The following is a 24,252-nucleotide window of genomic DNA, read 5'->3' on the forward strand; positions in this document are numbered from 1 at the left end:
ACAATGCTGTCAAAAGGATTTTGAAGTATTTGCAAGGAACTAAAGAAGTTGGCTTGTGGTATCCAGGTAACATTTCATTAAGCTTAACTGGGTATTCTGATTCAGATTTTGCAGGTTGCAAAATTGATAGGAAGAGCACAAGTGGAACCTGTCATTTGCTTGGATCAAGCTTGATCTCATGGCAATGCAAAAAGCAGGCTTGTGTAGCTCTTTCCACTGCTGAAGCAGAATACATTGCAGCAGGGAGTTGCTGTGCTCAAACTATATGGCTAAGACAACAATTGAATGATTTTGGTATCTTACTTAACCATATACCTCTGCTGTGTGATAATACAAGTGCAATCAACTTAACCAAAAATGCTGTCATGCATTCAAGAACCAAACACATTGAAATAAGGCATCATTTTCTAAGGGAACACATTTCTAATGGAACATGTGATATTAAGTTCATTGGTACTGATCTACAACTTGCTGATTTGTTCACAAAACCATTAGCTAAAGATAGGTTTAATTTTTTGCTGAATGAATTGGGTATTATAAATGTCAATTGTACCTAGCAGTGAAAAATTAAATCTATTTATTCGCAATTGAATGTGTTTATTTTCTGCACTGATATGAATTGATGACTAGGAAAGAGAAATTCTGATCTTTGACTGCTTGACTGACTTAGTGGGCATTAACCTCTGTACCTTTGACGGTTTTGGTCATGGTTATGTAACCGATTTGATGGTTTGGGTGCTCAATAAGAATTTGAGTGTATGCATCGTGACCCTAAATATTTGGTGCATATTTTCAAAGATTCTCTGCACAAATTCAGAGCATAATATCTTCATGCATATCCACTCATAACTGCCATATCAATCCATTTATTCTGCTATAAATCTGTGTGAATACTTGCTACCCACATTGGCCATTCTCTTTCTATTCTCACCATTTGAAATCAAGAAAAGAATTCAGGTTAACATGGCTTCGTCTTCAAGACAAAAACAGAAAGGCAAGGGAAAGCAAACCACTTCTCAAGGTGTGTTAGAAGGATGGTTCGCTGGAAATGAAGAAGGCATCAATGCCTACATTCATGAAACAAGCAGGAAGCAGATCAACATACCCAAGGTGCTGGATTTCAACTGGCTGAAATCTGAAAAACTGGTAGAAACAAGGACTGTGTTGAAGCACCAGAAACTGAAAAAGATGCTGGAATTAACGGGTAATGTTTATCCTGACTTGGTTAAGGTGTTTTATACTAACCTCACATTGGATGGGAAGAATGTTGTCTCTTATGTGAAAGGGACCAAGATGAAGATCACAAGTGAGGTGTGGAATTCTGTGGCTGGAATAAAATATGCTGGACTGAAAGTAGGGAAAGGAAATACCAGTGGAATTTCAGAATTCAACAAGCTGCAATATTATAAGAGTTGCATGAGGAATCCTACAGAGAGTATAAACAGGTTCCATGCAGGGCATTTGAACCTCACTCCACGTCTAGTTGCATACATCATAGCATGGCAACTGATTCCAAGAGGAACAAACCATGCTGTCTTACATGAAGAGGATCTCATTCTCCTATATTGCATCATGAACCAGATTAAGGTAAACTGGGTGTTCATTGTCAATGAACACATGCTCAAGTCAAAAAGGTTGGCTGATTACAGATTTCCCTATGCTATTCTTGTTTCCAAATTAATTGATTACTTTGGTGTTGATGTTACAAATGAGAGAAATGACCCTATCAAAGCTGTAAGTGAGATTGATACTTCAACTCTCACCAAAATGGGTTTTCACAAAATTGAAAACAAGTGGGTGGTTCTCAAAGAGAAGGACACTCAAGCAGAACATGAGGATGAGGATGAAGCTATTCCTATGGATGATGACTCACCTGCTGCCCAATCTGAACATGAGGAAGTTGCTGCAAATGCCATAGTTGCCTATCAAAGTCCAGAATACCGTGGAGAACCAATGTCTATGTTTGAGAGGCAAGTGCTGTACCGTCTTGATGTCATGTCTGCAGAACAAAGGGCACACTTTGAGACTACTCATGCAAGGTTCCAACACCTTGATAATCAGATTGAAGGAGTTCAGGCACAGCTTGCAGAGCTTTACTACAAGGATCAGTAGTTTTCTGTTTTTAATGCTTTCATTATCAGTTTTCAAGTTTCTGTAATGCTGAACAATTTGGTTTTACGTTTCTGAACTATTATGATTGTGGTTTCTGCTTTATATCCCTTTATTCCCTATGCTTATATGCTGTTTGATGAATCCAAAGGGGGAGAAAAATAGCTCACCATGCTAGGTGAAGCTAGCTGAAACAGGGAGTTAATTCTGCACCTTAAAACCATGTCTTATGCTATGCAATACTGCTGTTTTTTTCTGGTTTAAAATCTGGTGCAGTGCAGGTGCAATTCTGGTTTAAAATCTGGTGCAAGTACTTAAAGCAACAATGCTATGAGGTTAGCTATGGGGATTTGTCTCCATCAAACAGGGGGAGATTGTTGAAGATGGTTGCTGCCCCTTCAAGATTGTGTTTGATGAAGACCTATATGCAGTGTTTGATGAAGACCTTTATGTACATTTCATATATTTTTGCTTTGCTTTAAGTGTGTCTTAGTTAGTGCTTAGAGGTTGTCTAAGAGTAGCTTTTTGCTGAGTAACTCACCTCATAACCACTGGCCATGTGTTAAGAACAAGCATAAGTTTTCTTGAACTGTTTTTCACATGTTTTACACAAAAACACGTTTACTGCATAAAAATAAATCTGTTCTTTTCTAAATAAACAGATTCATTTTTTCACTGATGCCTTGGCTAAAGTCTTGTAAAAATTTGATTTTGTGCATCAGGTATTTTGACTAAGTCTTCTTCTTTTCAAAACGACTGAGTTTTAAATTGTTAAACTTTCTCTGTTTTCGTTTTGAAAAATAAATCTGTTCATCTGTAAATGAATAGATTCTTTTTGCCTCTGGTGCCATGTCAAGCTTAAACGTTTTTCAGTTTTATCTCAGCACCAGAATGGTTGACTAAGTCTCCTCACTTAACAGATTCTCTAACTGCTTTTGAAAATAAATCAGTTTATTTTATTTTCAATCTGTTCATTTTATAACAGCTTTAACTGTTTTTCAAAATTCTGTTATAAGCTGGCTTCCTATAAAATGCAAACTTGTTTCTGAGCTTAAAAACGATTCAAACAGTTTATACATTTGCAAAAAACAAGTTTTGACAGAAGAGAGTTAAGTGTTTTCAAGGATTAGCATTTGTTCTTCAAAGATTTCAAAAATCAAAAAGTGCTTGTTCTTGGTTTGGTTTCAAAAGCTTGGTGTGAGGTGCAGCTACTGTTCTAGCAATCTTGCCTACTGGTTTAAGGCAGATCTGTGTATCCTCAATCAGGTGTAGTCGTTTCACATCTCTTTCTTGTAATAGTTTGGTTGAACACTCTTCTTGATAGGTGTTCTTGAAGAGTGGGTGTGTGTGTATGCTGAAATAGGTTTTTTCAGCAAGAGTACATAAGTTCTTGTAGGTTTCAAGAACAGTGGGAATTGTACTTGGTTATACTGTGTGTTAGTGATTTCCACCTGTTGTTGGTGAAGACTGGATGTAGCTCAGGTTGAGTGAACCAGTATAATTGCTTGTGTTCATTCTCTCTCACTCTCTGCAATTTCGTTTCTGCATAATTGATAAAACAGCAAAGAAATAAATCTGTTCAATTGAAAATAAATCTGTTCTTTCTGGGCACTGTGCATACTGTTCTTGATTTCTGGAAAAGGTGGTTGAATCTGATAAGAACATATATAATCTGCTAAAAACCATTGGAACAGATTGACTGTGATAGGCTGCTCAAGAAACTGTAAATGCTATTAATTGAACCTTAAACAAATTGCTTATAGTTGAAGCTTGTTGTTCTGTGATTCATTGTTCTTAATTTCTGGAAAATTTCTTGACATCAAGAAGAACACTCATAGTCTGTTAAAAGCCACTGGAACAGCTTGTTTGCAAAGGTCACTCAATTAATTAGCATGCTATCAATTGAACCTTAATCACTTGCTTGAAATTGAAGCTTGCTGTTTTTGTGTTTCACTGTTTTTCAAATCTGATATTTGTGTGTGTGCTGCTGGAAATTCTCACTGCATAGTCTTGTGATTAACCTTGCTGCATTAAAAGCGTTTCAAACAGAAAAACAGTGCTGAAATAAATCTGTTCATTTTCACATAAATCGATTTATTTTCTGTAAAACTGGGTTAAACATTGTTTCTGCGAAGAAGTTTTAAAAGGTCAATTCACCCCCCCTCTTGAACTTTGGCACTATTAAACCCAACAATCTTTTGCAACAACAGTAGTTTCAAACAGCAGAAAGGCTATGCAGAGTTGTTACTGTTGCTGAAGGAAAAAAAGGAAAGCTATGACTTAAAAGAGAAGAATTCCTGGACCACTTACAGGGAGATCAAAAGGAGAAGGTTACAGTGATCGAAACCCACTCAAATTCACGAAGAGGAAAAATAGAAGGTTGATTTTCTATCAAAATAACTAGCTGGAATTGAAAGGGAATATTGTGTTATTTTATTTTGGTATTGCTCTGAGTTAATTGTCAAGGGTAGATCCTTTATAAGCATAGGCAATGTCTAGTGCTCATATGGAGAATGCCTAATAAGCAATTGTGTTACAAGTGTATTGAATACCTAAAAGGGGTATGTATATAAGGGTTGGGACACCCTAAAGAGTCACCTTTTAATTTAATTTATTCTTTGATGATAAAAAAAAATTCTAAAAGAATTGAAAATTATGTTTATTCAGTCAGTCAACTATTAAATGCAACAATGAATTGCAATTAATCAAACAAAACATCAGAACAAATGGTTAACATGAAACCATGCCTTTCAAAACACTTTGGAAAACCTTAAAAGTTGTAATGCATTCACAACATCTTTGGGTGGTAACCCAATGCCAAATATTTCTTTTAACTTTGTGTCAGGGGACAAAGAATTTCCTCCTCAATTGTTTTGCTCTCTCCTTGGAACATGGCACCAACATTATCACCTCCATCATCTTTGTTGCAAACTTTAGTGACATCATTTATATCTGTACAATTTTCTTTCCCAAATTCTCCCGAGAGATGTACTTTAAGCTCCTGCAGGAAATAAAAAAAAAAAACATGAACCACCAACCATAAGGTCATTTCATAAAAAACATATCATAAGTTGAACTATAAATACATTTTCGCTCATATCATCATTATCTAATTATGAATTTGCACAATTAAACAAGAGATCATTTTTAACCAAATTTGTCAACAACAGGAGATTTCGGAAAGGGCATGAACATAAAAATAACATACCTTTATCTAACTAGCTTCATTTGATGGTAAGACAATCGTGTCATTAACCTTATTTAACAACAAGCATTTCCACAACAAATTTAAAACTTGGTTCTTTGGCTTTACGATACAGGGGACTAGTAGGTTGCTCACCTCGTTTTTTTCTACAAACATAACTCTTTTGTCATATTGAATCATGGATACAATACCAACTCGAAACACAAATAGAAAAGACGAAAAAGAAACTCACTGGCAGAAGCTGCAGTTGCAAAAACTTCGTCGCTTCGAACATGTCCAATCAGTCAAATGTCCCACTTCTTCAGCATTCTCCCTATTCCTTATTCACCGCAGCAAAATCCTCACCAAAGAATGAAATTACATGTGTACAAGTATTGTATCATTATACTCTCAAATTCTTTTAGGATATCCTAACTGACAATTAGAGCGTAACCCCCTCTAAAAGTATAGCACATTTGGACCCTGCATTTGGAACATTTTATTCATATTTACAAAAACAATATTACTCATAATTTTAGAAAATATGAGGTTGTTTCTTGCATTGCAAGTGCCTACTAAATTCCATTGCGTTGTTACTATAGTTAAAGGACACAACAATCACCAAAATGTGTTATCTTTTTTCTGTACAAGGCACATGTATCCAGCATAATAAATAATCTAACTCAAGTTAGATAGAACTAGACAACAACAAAGTTATTGATGGTTTAGGGTTTAGGATTTAAATAAGACAATAGATAAGATCGCCAACTTTATTTTTAAAATTAGTTTTAATTTTTAAATTTTCAATATATATATATATATAAGTATATCTTATTATATAAATATTTTTCAAAAATTTAATTGTTTAATTAATATCTTTAATAAAATAAATTAAAATAATTATTATATTTAATATTAAATCGTTTAAAACCTAACTATTTTAATTTCTTATATAATAAATTATTTTAAATTAAAATTTATTTATTTGGATGTTAGATTGGATTTATAGTTTATAATGTTTTGGGATATTTAAAAAAAATGAAATAGATTGATTCTAAATTAATTAGAAATATATAAAAATAAAGTCTATATAATTTAAACCATTATTTGTTTTTAATTTTTTATAATATTAGAAACTGTTTGATTTTGAACTTATATGCACATTCTAGGAAGAGGAATGAAGAAAGTTTATCACTTAATGGAAGTATTTTATCCTATTCTCTTATTTAAAAAACAGTAATAAAAAGGAGGTTGAAATAAATATAACTAAAGTAACTAAGAATTATGTTCTTAGAATTATGATTTCTGTTTCTTTCAAAAACACTCAAGTTGGATTTTAAGTATTACTTTTCTTTAATTAAAATATTATAAAACAGTTTTGATTTATGAGAGATGATAGGGTGCAGGTTTGATATCGCACAAGAAAAAATTGTCTTGAATCTTGCAGTCATGTACTCATTGACGAAACTATTGGCGTGGAAGAAAAAAAAACTGTTTGAATGGTTATAAATTTATCTAAAACAATAAAATTTTAAATATATTCATATTAATTGATTTAGTTACTTTCCTTATATTTTTAAAAACTTCCTAGTATAATGAAAAATTTTATGATTAAAGAAAAAAAAAAGAAGAGACAATCAATAAAGGGGTGAATCTCTAGACAAGTTTGAAAATATATTTCTTTTATTTACTCTTATTTATGAACATGTCACGCGTGCTCAACAATTATTTGCATGGAAATGTTTGGAACAAAGTTAAAAAAAAAAGTCATCACCATTAGAATCTTGGCACTCTTGCAGTCATTGGCGAAACTTTTGGCGTGGAACTGTTTGCATTGAATTGATGCATTGATTCTCACAAGGCTATGCAGTGATGTTGAGGTTGGCAGTGTGACTTAACATTCACTCTTATGTACACAATAGTCATTGGAATCTTCACACTCTTGCATTCATTTGGCGTCAGAACAAATAAAAAGCGAATGAGCCGTTTAGGGTTTTGCAGCTGTTGTGTACCTTCAAACAACTCAGGTTTTCTTCCTTCTACATTTCTTTATCTGCATCTATTACTTTTCTTCCTTCTACCTTTCTTTATCTGCATCTATTACTTCTCTTCCTTCTATCTTACTTTATCTGCATCTATTTTATGGTTTTTTCCTTCCTGTTAGAGCTTCAGAAGAAATAAAAAAATGAATTAGCCGTTTAGGGTTTCCACAGCTGTTGTGTGCCTTCAAACAACTCAGGTTTTCTTCCTTCTACCTTTCTTTATTTGCATCTATTACTTTTATTCCTTATACCTTTCTTTATCTGCATATATTTGAAGATTTTAGTAGTTTTATTTTATAGTTTTTTTTTACTAGTGTAAAACTTATAAATAAATACGGTTTTATTATAAACTTTTGAAGAAATCAAAAGCTGGGCACAGAAATGAGCTGTTAGGGTTTCCGCAGCTGTTGTGTACTTTCAAACAACTTAGGTTTTCTTCTTTTTACCTTTCTTTATCTGCATTTATTTGAGTACTTTAGTTTTATTTTATGGTTTTTCCCTTGTTGTTAGTGCTTCAATATTCATTTTACTGCATATATGTAATATATACCTGCACCAAGTTCATCCCTTTTCGTTACTTTAGGTTACTATAAAATTAAAAATCTTTCTTAAGGGATATTCGGGTTTTTACACTATTCAGTAAATGAAATAGTTTTTACATGAACTTTCAACTCCAGACTTTTAATAATTTTAATTAAAATATTATAAAAAAAATTTGAATTAAAAAATATTTTTAAAGAAAAAATATTTATTTATTTTTAATTAATAAAATTGATCAAAAACAATAAAACAGAGAAGATTAACAGATAGACTAATTTCTTTCATTTACTCCTATTTATGTAATTGTCACATATTTAAGAAGAAGTGTTTGCATCCAAATCCTTGGAATTAGTTTAAAAAAAATGTATCCTAATTATTTTACTTTTCACCATTTATGAAAATAAGTTAAATTTACATTACAAAATTTATTTTGAATGTTTTGGAATATTTTTTTTTAAAATAAATTGGATTGATTATAAATTAACTAAAAATATATAAAAAAATATAGTCTAACATTATTTATTTTTAATTTTCTATAATATTAGAATATGTTTGGCTATAGAGTTACATGCATCCTTGTAAGAGAAAATAAGAAACTTAAGTATCATATTTTTCATATCATAACAAGGTGTTTAAAATTATAAATTCTAACTTTTTTAAAAACACTAAATTTGGGATTTAGGTATCACTTTTATTATTATTATTTTTATAAAAAAATGAAATATTATAAAACACAGTTTTCAAATAAAATAAAAAACTTGTTATAAGAGAAAATAATTTATTTTACATATATTTTGTTACTATTATTTTTTCAATTTTATAAAATTGATTTAAAACAATAAAAATTTAAATATATTTAATATGTTGGTTATTCTTCTTATATTTCTAGAAACTTCTATGATAACAACTTCATTAAATATGAAGAAAAGGATAGAGAGAACAAGCAATAATAAAAAAGAAGAAACTTCATGTTGGAGTAATCGTCTTCTCTTATTGTCGATTGTTCCTTTCCGCTTTGCTTTTAATCAATTGGTTCATTCACCTTGAATAAATGACTTTTAACTTGGTATTTTCTTTTCATCCCATCTTTGTTTTTTTTCCTCTTCCCTCAACCAATTAATTACATTTGATATGAATGAGTTTGCATGCTTATTTCAACTTAGGGTTTAGATTATAGTTTGAATGTTGTGGACAAGCCTAACCTATTGATGGTAATATCTTTTGAAGTATTTAAGAAATAGAATATTGAACTATTGATGGTATATACTATGTTGGACAAATTTTTCTTTCCATCTGTATTGACATAATATAAATTTGGTGGTGCATTGGTGATTTGTTTGTAATTTGTCCCTACTCTTTGAGGAAACTATTGTATATTGTTGTAAGTTCATGGTTTCACAATTCGTTTGGTGTGATTGGTTTAGGAGTTGAACTCTGACATCAAATTTTTGTTTATTGATTTCATGTAATACATGAATTTCTAATGTTTATTACATTGATGTTTCTTTCTTGTCCTGACAATTTTTTGACAACATGTTTTTTAATCTTCTCCATGGATTTGGATGGTGAATTATATTTTTATACAACTTCCTTCTTGCAGTTATTGGAATGCCACAAAAGGTACAAATTAAATAAATTTACTAGACAATTACCATAGGAAAATTGTGCAAAAGTCATGTTTCCTTACTTTTCCAATTTTTTTAAACGACAAAAAAAAGAATAGAATAAATGGAGGTATTTCAAGAATACCTCAACCCTTATACAAAAACAGCGACATCCTTTAGCCAACTACATGCATTAATAGCTATAGAGCGAGCAACACGGTAAAAAGCTCGTTAGCTACCCATACCTAGATACAAAAACAACACCCCCTAACTTGAATCAAACTGTCAAAACTTGACCTCCCCCTCTAACCATTCCTATTTTTGATTGACCTCATGCATACCAAAGGTTCAAGACACCAATCTGAGTAGGAAAAGCACGCTAAACATACCTTTGAGGTAACCCATGACTAGACCTGTAGCTACATCATTATGAAGATTTCTATTCTGGAAGACCTTCTTATTCCTTTGTTTCCAATACTAGATCCGGTTAACGTCTTCACTTTCCTCGTTCATCCTGAAAAGGGAGAACAACATATTTGGATCTTGATAAACCACAATCCTACCCACCCACTCAATGCACTTTCCAATGTTCATGTTGTTGCTGAAATAATTGAACAAGTCTAAAAAGGAGAGTTAAATAGAGTTCAAAACTTCCAAATACTTGGAAAACAAAAGAATAGACACAAGACGGTCTTATGTTTGCATGTTTATGATTTTAAAAGACTTTTGATAAAATGATTTTCAAAAAATCAAAGTGTGGAGATTTATCGGATTAGATAGTCTAGGAGTATATTAGAAGAGTGGATAAGGCTTGTTTTATATTAGTTTCCTCCAACTTCGCTACATCCATTCCTTTTCCAAGAGTTCAACTATAATCAAATTGAATTACAAAATAAGTACTCTTTACTTTTGGCTTAAATGAATACACAATGTCTCTTTTGACAAAATCCTGCAATCTTTCCCTAAAACTAAGAAGACTAGGTATTCTCTAACATGAAGCCACTTATGGCTTTCTTTAACTCCAAGTATTACTTCTAAAACTTGTTTTATTGTGTTGATGTATTGACTGATACAAGTCATTGGGCCCTAAGGCTCTACAACCAATGTTAGACATGACACTGCTCCTAATCTATTACAGAACATAATCTTTCATCCATTAAGGTTGCTTCTTCTATCTAGTGGGCTTGCTGTCTTGGGGGCCCAATGCTCTAACATTTTTGTTCGCTTGTGGAGACGCTTCATCCTCAAAGTGGGTAAGAATATTATATTAGGTTGGGCTTGGAAATTGTGGGTTGGTGGGGTTGATATTAGGGTTAGTGGGGAGGGTAAATGGAGTGTTCTGATTGTTGGGTGGGAGAGGGGCTCAAGGTGGGTGTCCACGTGGCTTGGGAATTGTGGTGGGTTGGTGGGGTTGATATTATGGTTAGGTGAGAGAATGAATGGAGCGTGTTGGATTGGTGAGTGTGAGAGGGGCTCGATGTCCTTTCCACATGCAACTTTTGACGTGTCGAAGGGCCATTGGCCGAGGGGGGTGGTGTGGCTAGGAAATTAAGTGAGAGGGGGTGTGCGTTAACTTTAATTTTTGTGGGCAAGGTAGATGCGACTAGTAAATTAGGTGAGAGGGAGTGAGTTAACATTAATTTACGGTTGGAGGCGGACCCACACCCATCATCGATGTTGAAGGACACATCAAAGCGATGGCGGTCAGCGTTGTCCCGCATGCATTGGAGCGTGCACTAGAGATGCTTCTTCAATTCGTGTAAGATGACGGTGTGTTGGTGTAGGAGCTCGGTCACGATGGTTCCGGAGTGTGGGGTATGTAGCAAATCCAAAGTGGATGGTGGTGGATGACCGTAAAGTACAGTGAAGGGTGATGTGCCTATGGCCTGGGCCTACTCGGATTGACATGGTCCTAAGTCGACTCGATCAACATGGGCATGGGTCGACTCTGTTTGACAATGGCCCGGGTCGGCTTAGATCGATATTGGCCCGGGCCGTCTACTGCAAGATGTTCGTGAGTACGCTCCAGGGAACGGCGATGGAGTGGTTTGTGAGCCTGCCTAACGGCCACATAACCAATTTTCAACAGTTCTCGAAGATTTTTGTCGAGCAGTACATCGTGAATAAGGCACCGCCTAGGGTGTCTTATGATCTGTTCGATATAAGGCAGTACCAGGGAGAGTCCCTCAGAGACTACCTGAATCGCTTTGGGGCGCAGATGGTCAGATCGCCGGCCAAGGATGAAGAAATGCTGGTCTATGCCTTCAAGAAGGGCGTGCTGCCAGGACCATTCTGCGAGGCCTTGATCAGGGCTCACCCCGCGACGTTTTCTGAAGTCAGGCGACTTGCGGTGGCTCACATCGCCGATGAAAGTGAGGTCGCTGAGAAGAGAGGGAGCCTGGCTCTCGCTAGGCCACGCGCCCAGACCAGAATCCAGCCGCAAAGGGTGCTGGAAACAGCGGCGGCGGCCAGGAAGGACCAGAGGACTCGCCATCCTTACGATAGGAGAAACAAGGGAAGGAGCCAAGCACGCCAGCAACCAGCACGCCGGGAATACAATCGCCCGCCTAAGCACAAGTTTGTCATGGGACTAGCGGATCTGATCGCCATTCCTAACATATCTGCTAGGTTGAAAGCGCCTGAGAAGGTGGGCGACAAGGTGCTGGGGTCAAAGCCAGATGCCTGGTGTGAGTTTCACCAAGGCTTTGGCCACGCTTTGGACTCGTGTTTGTCTTTGGGATATCAGCTCGACGATCTGGTTAAGAGCGGGTTCCTAAATGACTATCTGCTGGACAGGAGGACGGGGGGAGCGTCGAGTTCCCAGCCCGCAGGTGGAGAAGCCCAGCAACACGAGATGCCTATCCACGGGGAGATCCACACCATTGCAGGGGGATTCTCAGGTGGTGGATGCACCGCATCGCAGAGGAAGAAGTACGCGCGATCGGTGATGACAGTGGATATGTTTGAAGATCACTCACCGGAAGTGGACATTACGTTCACCAAACAGGATCTTCGGGACGTTGTGCCCCATGACAACGATCCCATAGTCATTTCGTTGGTTACGGCGGGAAGGAAGGTCCACAGAGTTCTGGTGGACCAAGGGAGCTCGGCAGACGTGATGTTCTGGCCGACTTTCACGCAGCTGGAGTTGCCCCTTGACCAGCTAAGGCCCTATGGAGGGTGCCTATATGGGTTCGCTGGTGACCAGGTGGAGGTCAGGGTGTACATTGAGCTGAGAACCACGTTTACAGATGAGGCTGGGTCGAGGACGGAGAAAATCAAGTACCTCATTGTGAACGCTCCTTCAGCATACAACATCCTGTTGGGAAGGCCCACGCTTAACAGGATAGGCGCCATCCCGTCGACTCGGCACATGAAGGTAAAGTTGCCGTCCATGGAAGGGGTGGTGATCACGATCAAGTCTGATAAAAAAGAAGCGAAAAAGTGCTATGAGAATAGCCTGAAAAACAAGAGATCGGTGAGTTATGTAACAACCACCCCACCTCCCGGTGTGAAGCCCAGATCGACGGTAACAGAGGAGGCCGCCGGAAGAGATGTGGAGATGGTGGACGCTGAGCTGGGGGAGAAGAATGCTGGTCTGGAGGAGGAAGAGGAGCGGAATCGCCCTGAGGAAGCGAGGGAGCAGGGAATCGCCAGGGCGGTGATCGCCAGAGAATCCAGGCCAAAACCTGTCGAGCAATGGCTCGAAAAGGAGATCGGAGGAAAGATCTTCAAGCTGGGAAGATCTCTGGAGGTCGAGCTCCAGGACCAGATCGCCAAGGTGATTGAGCGGCATCTGGACGCGTTTGCATGGTCCGCTTCGGACATGCCCGGGATTGATCCCGACTTCTTGTGCCATCATCTGGCGATGGACAACTTGATGAAACCAGTGCGACAAAGGAGAAGAAAGTTCAACGAGGAGAGGAGGCAGGCGATCAGGGACGAAACACAGAAACTCCTCGCTGCAGGCCACATCAGGGAAGTCCAGTACCCTGAATGGCTGGCAAATGTCGTGCTGGTAAAGAAGAGTAACGGGAAATGGCGCATGTGCGTCGATTTCACCGACCTGAACAAAGCTTGCCCAAAGGATTCGTATCCTTTACCAAGCATTGATGCCCTGGTCGATAGTGCTGCAGGGTGCAAGTTGCTGAGTTTCCTGGATGCCTTCTCGGGATACAATCAGATCAAGATGCATCCCATGGATGAAGAGAAGACAGCCTTCATGACGGAGAGATCGTGCTACTGCTATAAGGTGATGCCGTTTGGGTTGAAGAACGCGGGGGCCACGTACCAGAGGCTGATGGATCGAGTACTTGCACCAATGCTGGGAAGGAACGTGCAAGCTTACGTCGATGACATGGTCGTGACCTCGCCGGAAAAAAGCAAGCACGTTGCAGACTTGGAAGAATTGTTCACGACGATCGCCAAGTTCAAGTTAAAGCTCAATCCGGAGAAATGCATTTTCGGCGTGCAGGCTGGAAAGTTTTTAGGTTTCCTCTTGACTGGAAGAGGAATAGAAGCCAACCCAGACAAGTGTGCCGCCATCTTGGCGATGAGGAGCCCAGCTACGGTGAAAGAAGTCCAGCAGCTAACAGGTCGGATGGCAGCCCTATCTCGCTTCGTGTCAGCTAGCGGAGAAAAGGGGCATTCCTATTTTCAGTGTCTGCGGCGCAATAATAAGTTCGTTTGGACGAAAGAGTGCGAGGAAGCTTTCGTCAAACTGAAGGAGTATCTGGCGAGCCCGCCGGTTCTGTGCAAACCGCTGGTGGGAATCCCTCTCAGGTTGTATTTTGCTGTGACTGAGAGGGCGGTGAGTGCGGTGCTCGCCCAGGATCAAGATCAGGCTCAGAAGCCTATTTATTTTGTGAGCAAGGTGTTGCAGGGCCCAGAAACGAGATATCAGGCCCTGGAGAAGGCTGCACTGGCCGTGGTATTTTCGGCGAGGAGGTTGCGCCACTACTTCCATAGTTTCACAATACTGGTGATGACTGACCTGCCCATCCAGAAGGTCTTGAAGAAACCTGACGTTGCGGGAAGGATGGTGAAGTGGGTCGTAGAGTTGTCAGAGTTTGATATCAAATATGAGCCCCGAGGCCCGATCAAGGGGCAAATCTTTGCAGATTTCGTGGTTGAGCTCTCATCAGAGGCGACGCGGGTTGAAGGAGACGATTTCCGTTGGGTACTTTCAGTGGATGGATCGTCGAACCAGCAGGGCAGCGGTGCTGGAGTCATATTGGAGGGACCCAACGGCGTGCTGATCGAACAATCTTTGAGATTTGCCTTCAAGGTCAGTAACAATCAAGCAGAGTATGAGGCGCTGATCGCCAGAATTTTGCTGGCCAAGGAGATGGGAGCTAGGGTGCTGATGGCTAAGAGTGACTCGCTGCTGGTCACGGGGCAAGTAACAGGCGAGTTCCAGGCTAAAGATCCACAAATGGCGGCTTAGTTGGCATATGTGCAGGAATTGAGGAGTTCCTTTGCCTCCTTTGAAGTAGTACATGTGCCCAGAGAGCAGAATGCCCGAGCTGACTTGCTTGCTAAGCTCGCCAGCTCAGGCAAGGGGGGTAGGCAGAGGACGGTGATTCAAGAAACTCTGAAGATGCCAAGGGCATTTGTAGCAGATCACCTGGTGCTTCAGATAAGCAAGTCGACGAAGAAAGCAGCGAGAAGCCATAAGTCCTTGACGCAAGAAACTCTGAGATCGCCGAGAATTAGAGCATGTCGAGGAGAGAAGGTGAATGTGATGCAGGTCTGCGCCACCCATGAGCCAGACACTTGGATAACACAGTACAAGCGGTGCCTGGCAGATGGCCTCCTCCCACTGGATCCGACAAAAGCTAGGAAGGTAAAGAAAAATTCCAGCAAGTACACATTGATTGATGGCGATCTGTACAGGTTTGGGTTCACTCACCCGCTCCTGGAATGCGTACACGGCGAGAAGTGCACGAGGATCATGGCAGAGCTCCACGAGGGTATATGCGGAAGCCACGTTGGGGGTCGAGCCCTGGCCGCGAGGGCTCTCCGTGCAGGCTACTACTGGCCATCGATGAGAGAAGATTGCAAGAAGTATGCCCAGTGTTGCAAACAATGCCAACAGCACGCCGATTGGCACAAGGCACCTCCCGAGGAGTTGAAGTCGATCTATAGCCCTTGGCCGTTTCATACTTGGGGAATCGACATCCTGGGACCTTTCCCGCTGGCGATCAGGCAGATGAAGTACTTGGTGGTGGCGATTGAGTATTTCACCAAGTGGATTGAAGCAGAACCAGTGGCCCAGATCACCGCACACAAGATCGAAGGTTTCGTGTGGAAGAACATCGTGTGCCGGTTTGGAGTGCCTAAACGCCTGGTGTCGGATAATGGGACGCAGTTTGCAAGCCACCTGTTGAAGAAGCTTTGCGAAGGGGTGGGAATTCAACAAGTGTTTGCATCCGTCGAGCACCCTCAGACAAATGGCCAGGTGGAGTCAGCTAATCGGGTGTTGTTGAGAGGTTTGAAGAGAATGCTTGAGAAAGCCAAGGGAAGTTGGGCTGAGGAGGTGCCCCGTATAGTCTGGGCGTACCACACCACCGAGCAGTCAGGAACCCATGAGACCCCGTTCAGCTTGGTCTATGGGTGTGATGCCATGATTCCGGTGGAGATCCAGGAGAGCTCGCCGAGATTCCAGAACTTCGTAGAGGAAGACTCGAATGAAGAGAGAAGGCTGAACCTGGATCTACTGGATGAGGTCAGGGAAGAGGCGAGGTTGAAGGCTGAAGCCGTGAAGAGAAGGGTTGAACGAAGAAACAACTCGAAGGTGATGCCAAGGCAGTTTAGAGAAGGTGACTTGGTGATGAGGAAGGCCCACCAGTACGAGATGGAGAATAAACTGTCACCCAAGTGGACTGGACCGTTCAGAATAACCGAGGCGCTCGGGAACGGCGCCTACCGCTTAGAGACGCTGGAAGGAGGGGCGATTCCTCGCACCTGGAACGCCACACACCTGAAGTTGTACTATAGTTAAGAGCTTTGTAAGTAAAGACAAACACAAAGTCATATTACAATGTCTCTGATGAAACAGTTTGAAGGGGGCACTCTTTTTTCCCTAAGGAGGGTTTTTAACGAGGCCACCCAACAAAAGAAAAGTTTTCGAAGTACAAGGTGTTTTCAGATTGCATGTGTGCTATTTTCCAAAAGTTTTGAAGAAAGACCTTGTCACTTGTACGTGATTTAAGGCGAGTAAAGATATATCGCGTGCTTTCTAAAAAGTTTTTAAGTCCTCATCGTTTTTCGGCGATTGGAGGCACCAGTAAAAGTTTTTAAATCCTCATCGTTTTTCGGCGATTGGAGGCATCAGAAAAAGTTTTTAAGTCCTCATCGTTTTTCGGCGATTGGAGGCACCAGTAAAAGTTTTTAAATCCTCATCGTTTTTCGGCGATTGGAGGCATCAGTTAAAGTTTTTAAGTCCTCATCGTTTTTCGGCGATTGGAGGCACCAGTAAAAGTTTTTAAGTCCTCATCGTTTTTCGACAATTAGAGGCATCAGTTAAAGTTTTTAAATCCTCATCGTCTTTCGGCGATCGGAGGCACCAGATGAAAGACCTCAACGCCCTCGCGCGTTCTGAGGCAAGATAAAGACCTCCTCGCTGCCGAGCGAGTGCAGGCGAGGAAGAGTAAAAAGTCCTCAGTGTTTCTGGGGGCGAGAAGATGTAACCCCTGGGGCAATGTAGAGGCACCAGTTAAAAGTCCTCCGTGTTTCTGGGGGCGAGAAGATGTAACCCCTGGGGCAATGTAGAGACGCCAGTAAAAAGTCCTCCGTGTTTCTGGGGGCGAGAAGATGTAACCCCTGGGGCGAGAACATCATCAACAAATTTTCAATATTTAATAAGGGATATGGAATTTATATATCTAATTGAGAAAATTACAATAAATAGAGTGTCATATTTGTGTATCAATAAGTAACCATTTACTATTATGTTCATTGACACAATATAAAGAATCCAAACTTTTCACAATCACCTTGAGAAAATATACTTCACAATTTTATCTATCTTCTCAAATTAAAGAGACTAGTTTTCTTCAAATGTGTGTTGTTTCATCTTGTATTTTTATACTTGTGTGTTGTTTTTTTTATTTCTTTTAGAAATCTTGTTGGATTCCAATAATATAATTGTTCATAAAAATGAAGTTAAGGATTTTGAGAATTACCTTGTAACTAATCAACACATAAATTATTGTAACTTTTCAACTTCGAAATAGAAATAGAAATAAGTAATTAGAGATATTCATGAAAAAATACATTAAATCTTTTATTAATTACACTCATAAATATATTACTTTTTTGCAAGCATTATAATGCAAGAGAATAGTCATACAAACATTATAACTCACCATTCAAATCCATGAAGAAGATTAAAATATGTTGTTAGAGAATTTTAGCTACATGAAACAAAAATATCAACTTAAGAAAAATCTATTCACATTATGGTGTATATATCATCAATAACTCCATATTCATTTTCTTAAATGCTTCAGAAAATACAAAAATAAAAAAGTAAAATACAAGATATTGAAATCCACCATCGTTCTCATAAACTATGCACAATTAGATAAACCTATTTTTAAACAAAGGAAAAGAAGTACAAATATAAAACAATATTTTGTTAAGTGCAATATAGCCTCACACATGGCATATATTTGTTTCTTTTTAGCTAAAAACACCTCCCACTTTTCTATCTTACTGAGAAAAACCTATTCACATTATAGTGTATATATCATCAATAGTTCCATATTCATTTTCTTAGATGCTTCAAAAAATAAAATAAAAAAGTAAAAAGTAAAACACATTATATAAAATAAAAGAAAGGAAGTAAAATATCTTACAAAGATTATAATATCTTACAAAGATTCCATAAGTCCTGTAGAACAAAATTGTTCAACAAATATATAAATTTCACTTCAAAACTCAAGACAAATATATAAATTTCACTTCAAAACTCAAGACAAGTGGAGACAAGTGATGTGGGACTTTCTAAAATTTATCCAAAATAACACTAAAAATTGAAAGTATTTATTAGATGTGTGTTTATCATGGAAACAAAGATGCATACATGAGTTACTTCTATTATTAGAAGTAAAATCAGATTAAAATGTAACATTCATACAACCAAACCTATCATATTATTAGGAGAAATACATGAGTTACTTCTATTATTAGGAGAAATAGTTTATAAACACATATTTTGAAACTATTTCAAGCATTTCCACACAACCAAACCTACCATATTTATATAAAAATGAAAAAAATTTCAATAATGTCAAATTTTACACCTTTAAATTATAGATATCTTAACTAATCTAAACCTTAGGCTGAAATAAATCATAAATTACTTCTCGCAAACAGATTCAGTTTGATCCATTTTTTATTGAGAAAAGAAAAGTAAAATTAGTTTAGGATGAGAGAAAAAAACAATACTAGAAGTCATATAAACATTAACATTAAAGTATTATAAATCACATAAAAACTTGAGATAAGAGTCCAACTCCTAGACCAATCACACTAAACTAATCCTGCAATCATTAACAATATCTTAAGAAATAGATTGTAAAATTTGATATTGTAAGAGCAAGAACCATTATGTAAAACAATGAATCAACAAATCACCAATGTACCACCAAATGGAAGAAAAATTTATTTACATCATAGTGTATATCATCAATATCTCAGTATTCCTTTTCTTAAATACTTAAAAGAAAATACTAATTTTAAAAGTAAAACACAATTGAAATCTACAATCGCCTCATAAACTATGTACAGTTAGATGTATCAAAAAGAATTTATTCATCTAGATTTTTATATGTTGTTTTTTTTTATCAGCAAAGAATTAATAAATTTAAAAAGAGGCACTTCAGGGGTGCCCCAACCCGTACACATGACACCTTAATGTCTAAACTGCCAAAGAGCACACAAGGCTCACAAGGACCTGTTGGTCAGCAAAGAACCACCATATGTAACTCCTAAGATATAACCAAATTTTCCAACAGAAAGACATACATCAAAATAAGGCCTTTACCAACCAACTAGGACAAAAAAAAGATTGTACACCGAACATAGTCCACAGAAATCCATCACAGCAACTCCTAAATAACACTCTTCAAAGCTTATTGGCAATGTACCCATCAACAACCCTCCAGACCAGAAATTGAGACGATGGACTCAAGATGTTGAAGTAGCAACCATTCTTCCCAACAGATTTGGCACACATACTTCTAATTTAGTACCAGGGCCCTGCAACTACAACACATCAGGCCACAAAGTTGCTCGTCCAGACAAACCACAGAAGGTACGGGCTAGGAGTTATAATGTGCTTGGCTTCTCATGCATAGTAGATAGAAGGTGACAGCCACAACTCCAAACTAACTAAATATATGATACCAGATTTGCAGGCCAGCAACCTTTACTTAGGTGCCTTTCCATATGAAATGGCAAACCTGCAAACAAAAACAACAAAAAGAGTGACATCTCCACAACAATTATAACACTACTAGTACCCCTGTTTCGTGACTAGAGGAAGTCAACCAGGAAAATATAGTTGCAGCTCCCATCACCTCACAGCTACCTCCCTTCACAAACGTATCCCAAGCAGTTGTGATACCACTCCCTTCAACTAGTTGGACCACCCTCTCATGTGCTTAAACACAACAAAGATTGCTCCCTGAGCTTCTTCTAAAGCCCCTCAATTCCAAATACTTCTTTTATAGATACTCAAAGTTAAAAACACTAACTGGAAAAGGTTGTAGTGTTATATGACACCCACAAAGATTCTGCATGGTTCAACTCTATTATTGCCGTGTACATTGGTCCAACAGCGTTGCCTCCTTTACTGGCTTTTCCACTGACGCTGGATTGGCATTGCTAAACAGCAGAAAACCTCATCAAATATGTGCCTACATCAACCCCTAACTACTAAGGTTATTCAATAGTGGTCCCCTGCTTCTCCTATAACCACTGAGATCACGCCCTACCCTTCCTTTCCCTGCACTAAACCAGTCACCTCGACTTACCTTCCCATCGCCAAAGATTCCAAGGTTACTCCCACCAGCCCTGCCCCATCCAGCACAAATTCCTTTCAAGCATCGAAAAAAGAATGTGTATTTCAAGACCCTCATCAATAACAGCTTTGCAGGCACTGACCGGGATTGAGGATCCAATCCGATAAGGCATAACTAAAGGAAGTTGTCCCAAACTTCAGCTTAAGCCACACTGACAGTTGGGCTAGGTGGAAGATCTCTTCTGCATCGGCTGTCCCTTGCTTGAAGACTACCAAATTTCTTTGATCCCAAATACTTGGGACTATATTAACCCAGACTCCCTTCCATACTTGATTCAGTTTAACATTGAGGTTAGACAAAAGAAAACTCTCAAAGTGCATTAAGATGTCCTTATGCTACACATACGAGATGCCTATCCATCTTAAGCAAAGGGACCATACACGTTGTGCATAAGCACACTCTAGAAAGAGGTGTTGTATTGTTTCTTGAGATTCCTTGCAAAACACACACAGGGGAGAGTTGACAACCATACCTCTCCGAATTAAATTGTCGAAAATTGGGAGTCTACCAAGCAAAATCCTCCAAGTTGTAAACAACGCTTTGGGTACTGCTATAGCTAGCCAGAGAGATGAGAATATGTCCTGCGGGCCATTATTTGCTTGACTACACAAGGTCAAATAAGCAGATTTCACAGAGAACACACAATCGTGTTCCTCTATCCAAATTAAAGTATCCTTGCTTTCCTTGTATAGGCTCTTTCCTATAAGAAGATTTATTAGATCTTCCTCCATAGCACTTTCCCAGTTGAACATAGGCCTTCTCCAACTTAACCTCCAGTTCCACCCTGCATCCTCTGAAGTACCCACTTCATCAACCGTCTTTCCTTAGTCCAACGAAATAGTAAACAGGCTGGGGAACAGAGTTTTAAGCTTATTATTCTCCACCCAGACATCTTCCCAAAATCTGACTTTGTCACCAGCTCCAACGTTCCATACAACCGATTTCTGAAACCATCCATCACATTCTCCCTCACTACAAGCCCTAGATAGGTCTTTCCACCACCAAGAAGAGTAGTTTCCCGACACTTCATTTCTTACTCCCCCCGTGTAATACTTAGAATCTAGAATCTCTTTCCATTTCCCTTTTTCCTCACTCAACATCCTCCAATTCCACTTTGCTAGTAAGGCACAGTTAAACATTCTAATATCTTTAACCCCTAGACCCCCTTCCTCCTTTGCCTTGCACACATTTTCCCAACTAACCCACGAAATACGTTTATGATCAGCCCCCCACGCCCAAATGAACCTCCTTTGGATGCTAGAAATCTTTTTGCACACTGATATTGGAGCTTTAAAGATGGACAAGTAAAATAGAGGTATGGTGGTTAAGACCCATTTAACCAGACATACTCTACCTGCTAGTGACAGGCATTTACCCTTCCAAGCACTGAGTCTAGCTTTAACTTTATCCACAACTGGATCCCAGAACTGCGTTCTCCTAGGATTTCCACCTACTTGTAGCCCCAGGTATTTGAAAGGAATCTGCATTGCTCCACAGTTGAGACTTTTTGCATATGTTTCTAACAAATTTCTTCCAACCTTGACACCTGCCAGCTTATACTTATGGATGTTAACTTTGATACCTGATGCCAGCTCAAAAACCTTGAGGATTGCCTTGATAGTGAAGATATTAGTAAAAGAATCTTCACACATAAATAGGGTGTCGTCAGCAAACTGTAACATACAACATTCAAGCTCAACTCTCCCCACTCTCACTCCACTTAGCAGGTTCTCCTTTAAGGCAGAGCATACTAGACCAGCCAGTCCTTCAGCAACAATAAGAAAGAGAAACGGAGCCATAGGATCACCTTGCCTCAGACTCCTAGTCGGTCTAAACTCCTCCGTTGGACTTCCATTGACCAAAATAGACACTGTTGTTGATTCTAAGCAACCTTGCACCCACTTAATCCATTTCACGTGAAACCCCATCCTATTTAGCATATCGAATAGAAAGCTCCACCTAACTGAGTCATATGCCTTTTCGAAGTCCACCTTCAAAAACACTTCACTCCTCCGACTTCTTCGTACCTCTTCGATCACCTCGTTGGCTATCAGAACACTCTCTAGCAAACCCCTACCTTTCATAAAAGCTGATTGATTTTCATCAATGACCATAGGTATAACAACCTTAATTCGATGCGACATGACCTTGGTGATGATCTTATACATGGCTCCCATGAGAGAAATAGGTCTGAACTGGTCAATCGTGATAGGATCTTTTACCTTCGGGACAAGAGCAATAAAAGACGTATTACACTCCTTCGGAAGGCTCCTTGACTCATGAAAGGAACGCACCGCTTCCATAATGTCTTCCTTTAGGTTCTCTCAGTTGGCTTTAATAAAGTTGAAATTAAAGTCGTCTAGCCCTAGGCTCTTAGATCCCTCACAGTGCCACACTGCCTCTCTGACTTCCTTCTCAGAAAACACCTCAACCATCCTCAAGCTAATCTCTTCGGGAAGAGATTTGAAGTCCACGACACCTAGCCTCACTCCTAGATCAGGGGTGGCCTTGAACCTATCCTAAAAAACTCGCTTTACTTCCCTTCGCACTGTGTCCGGTTCTTCACACCACTGACCTTTTAACTCGACTCCTTTAACTTCATTCTTGATTCTTCTCCACCTGGTAGTAGAATGATAGAATTTAGAGTTAGAGTCCCCATATTTGAACCAGTTTGACCTGGCTTTTTGCCTATACACAGATTCCAGCTTTTTCTCTACCAATCTTTGTTGACTAACTAACTCCATTCTTCTTAACTTTTCATTCTCCATCAAATCACATAGGTCATCCTTGACATCAAGATTATCAATCTCCTTCATGATCTTCCGCTTGTTTTCCTCAAGATTCCCAAAAACGCTCATATTCCACTCTTTAAGATCAAACTTTAAACGTTTGAGTTTATCTTTGACTTTGGTTATGCTGTTACCTTGCACCTCATATGACATCCATTTATCCCTCACCAGATCCTTGAACCCAGGTTCCAGGAGCCATGCGTCAATTGACTTAAATGGTTTTGGACCCCAGTCTTTAATCCAGGATTTCACCACTATTGCACAATGATCCAAAACCTCCCTTGCTTGTACATATTGCTTGCTCATTGGCCATACTTTGAGCCATTCTTCGGATACCAGAATTCTGTCTAGCCTACTTTTTGCGGATCCATCTGCCTTATACCATGTGAACTTCTTACCTACAATAGGCAAATCCTCCATCAGATTACTTCCAATGAAATCATTGAAGCTTCTGATTTCCTTTTTATTGCTAGCATTTCCTCTAATGCCTTTCCTTTCTGCAGCACACCTGACTGCATTAAAATCACCACAACAACACCACACCTTGTCCTGATGAAGACTTCTAAAAGCAGACAAAGCTTCCCATATAACGATCTTTTCACTCAGATTGCACGCAGCGTAAACATTAATGATAACACATGAGCAGTTCGACTTTATATGGTGACCCATAATAGCAATATATCCTCTCCCTATAGTATGGGACGCGTACGTGAACGCTTCCTTGTGCCACATAGATAACGTACTTCCAGCCCCGTTCACACCTTTATTATGCTCCCATCCCACCTTATTATCTCCCCAAAGAGAGATGCACCTTCTATCGGAGAACTCTGTTAGTTTTGTTTCTTGCAAACACACAAGCTCCGCACCCTCCTTAGCGATGATATTTCTAAGATA

At 39.0% G+C, this 24,252-nt stretch overlaps 1 protein-coding gene across 1 annotated transcript; it reads right to left on the reverse strand.

The window, feature by feature from the left end:
* Nucleotides 1-23,088: 23,088 nt before the first annotated feature.
* Nucleotides 23,089-24,027, reverse strand: LOC137839333 (uncharacterized). The gene has a single exon (XM_068648452.1). It carries the CDS (start codon nucleotides 24,025-24,027, stop codon nucleotides 23,089-23,091), a length of 939 nt encoding a protein of 312 aa, XP_068504553.1.
* Between the last annotated feature and the right edge of the window lie 225 nt (nucleotides 24,028-24,252).

This window comes from Phaseolus vulgaris, chromosome 3, assembly GCF_051622355.1.
Source record: "Phaseolus vulgaris cultivar YP4 chromosome 3, ASM5162235v1, whole genome shotgun sequence".
Classification (NCBI taxonomy): domain Eukaryota; kingdom Viridiplantae; phylum Streptophyta; class Magnoliopsida; order Fabales; family Fabaceae; genus Phaseolus; species Phaseolus vulgaris.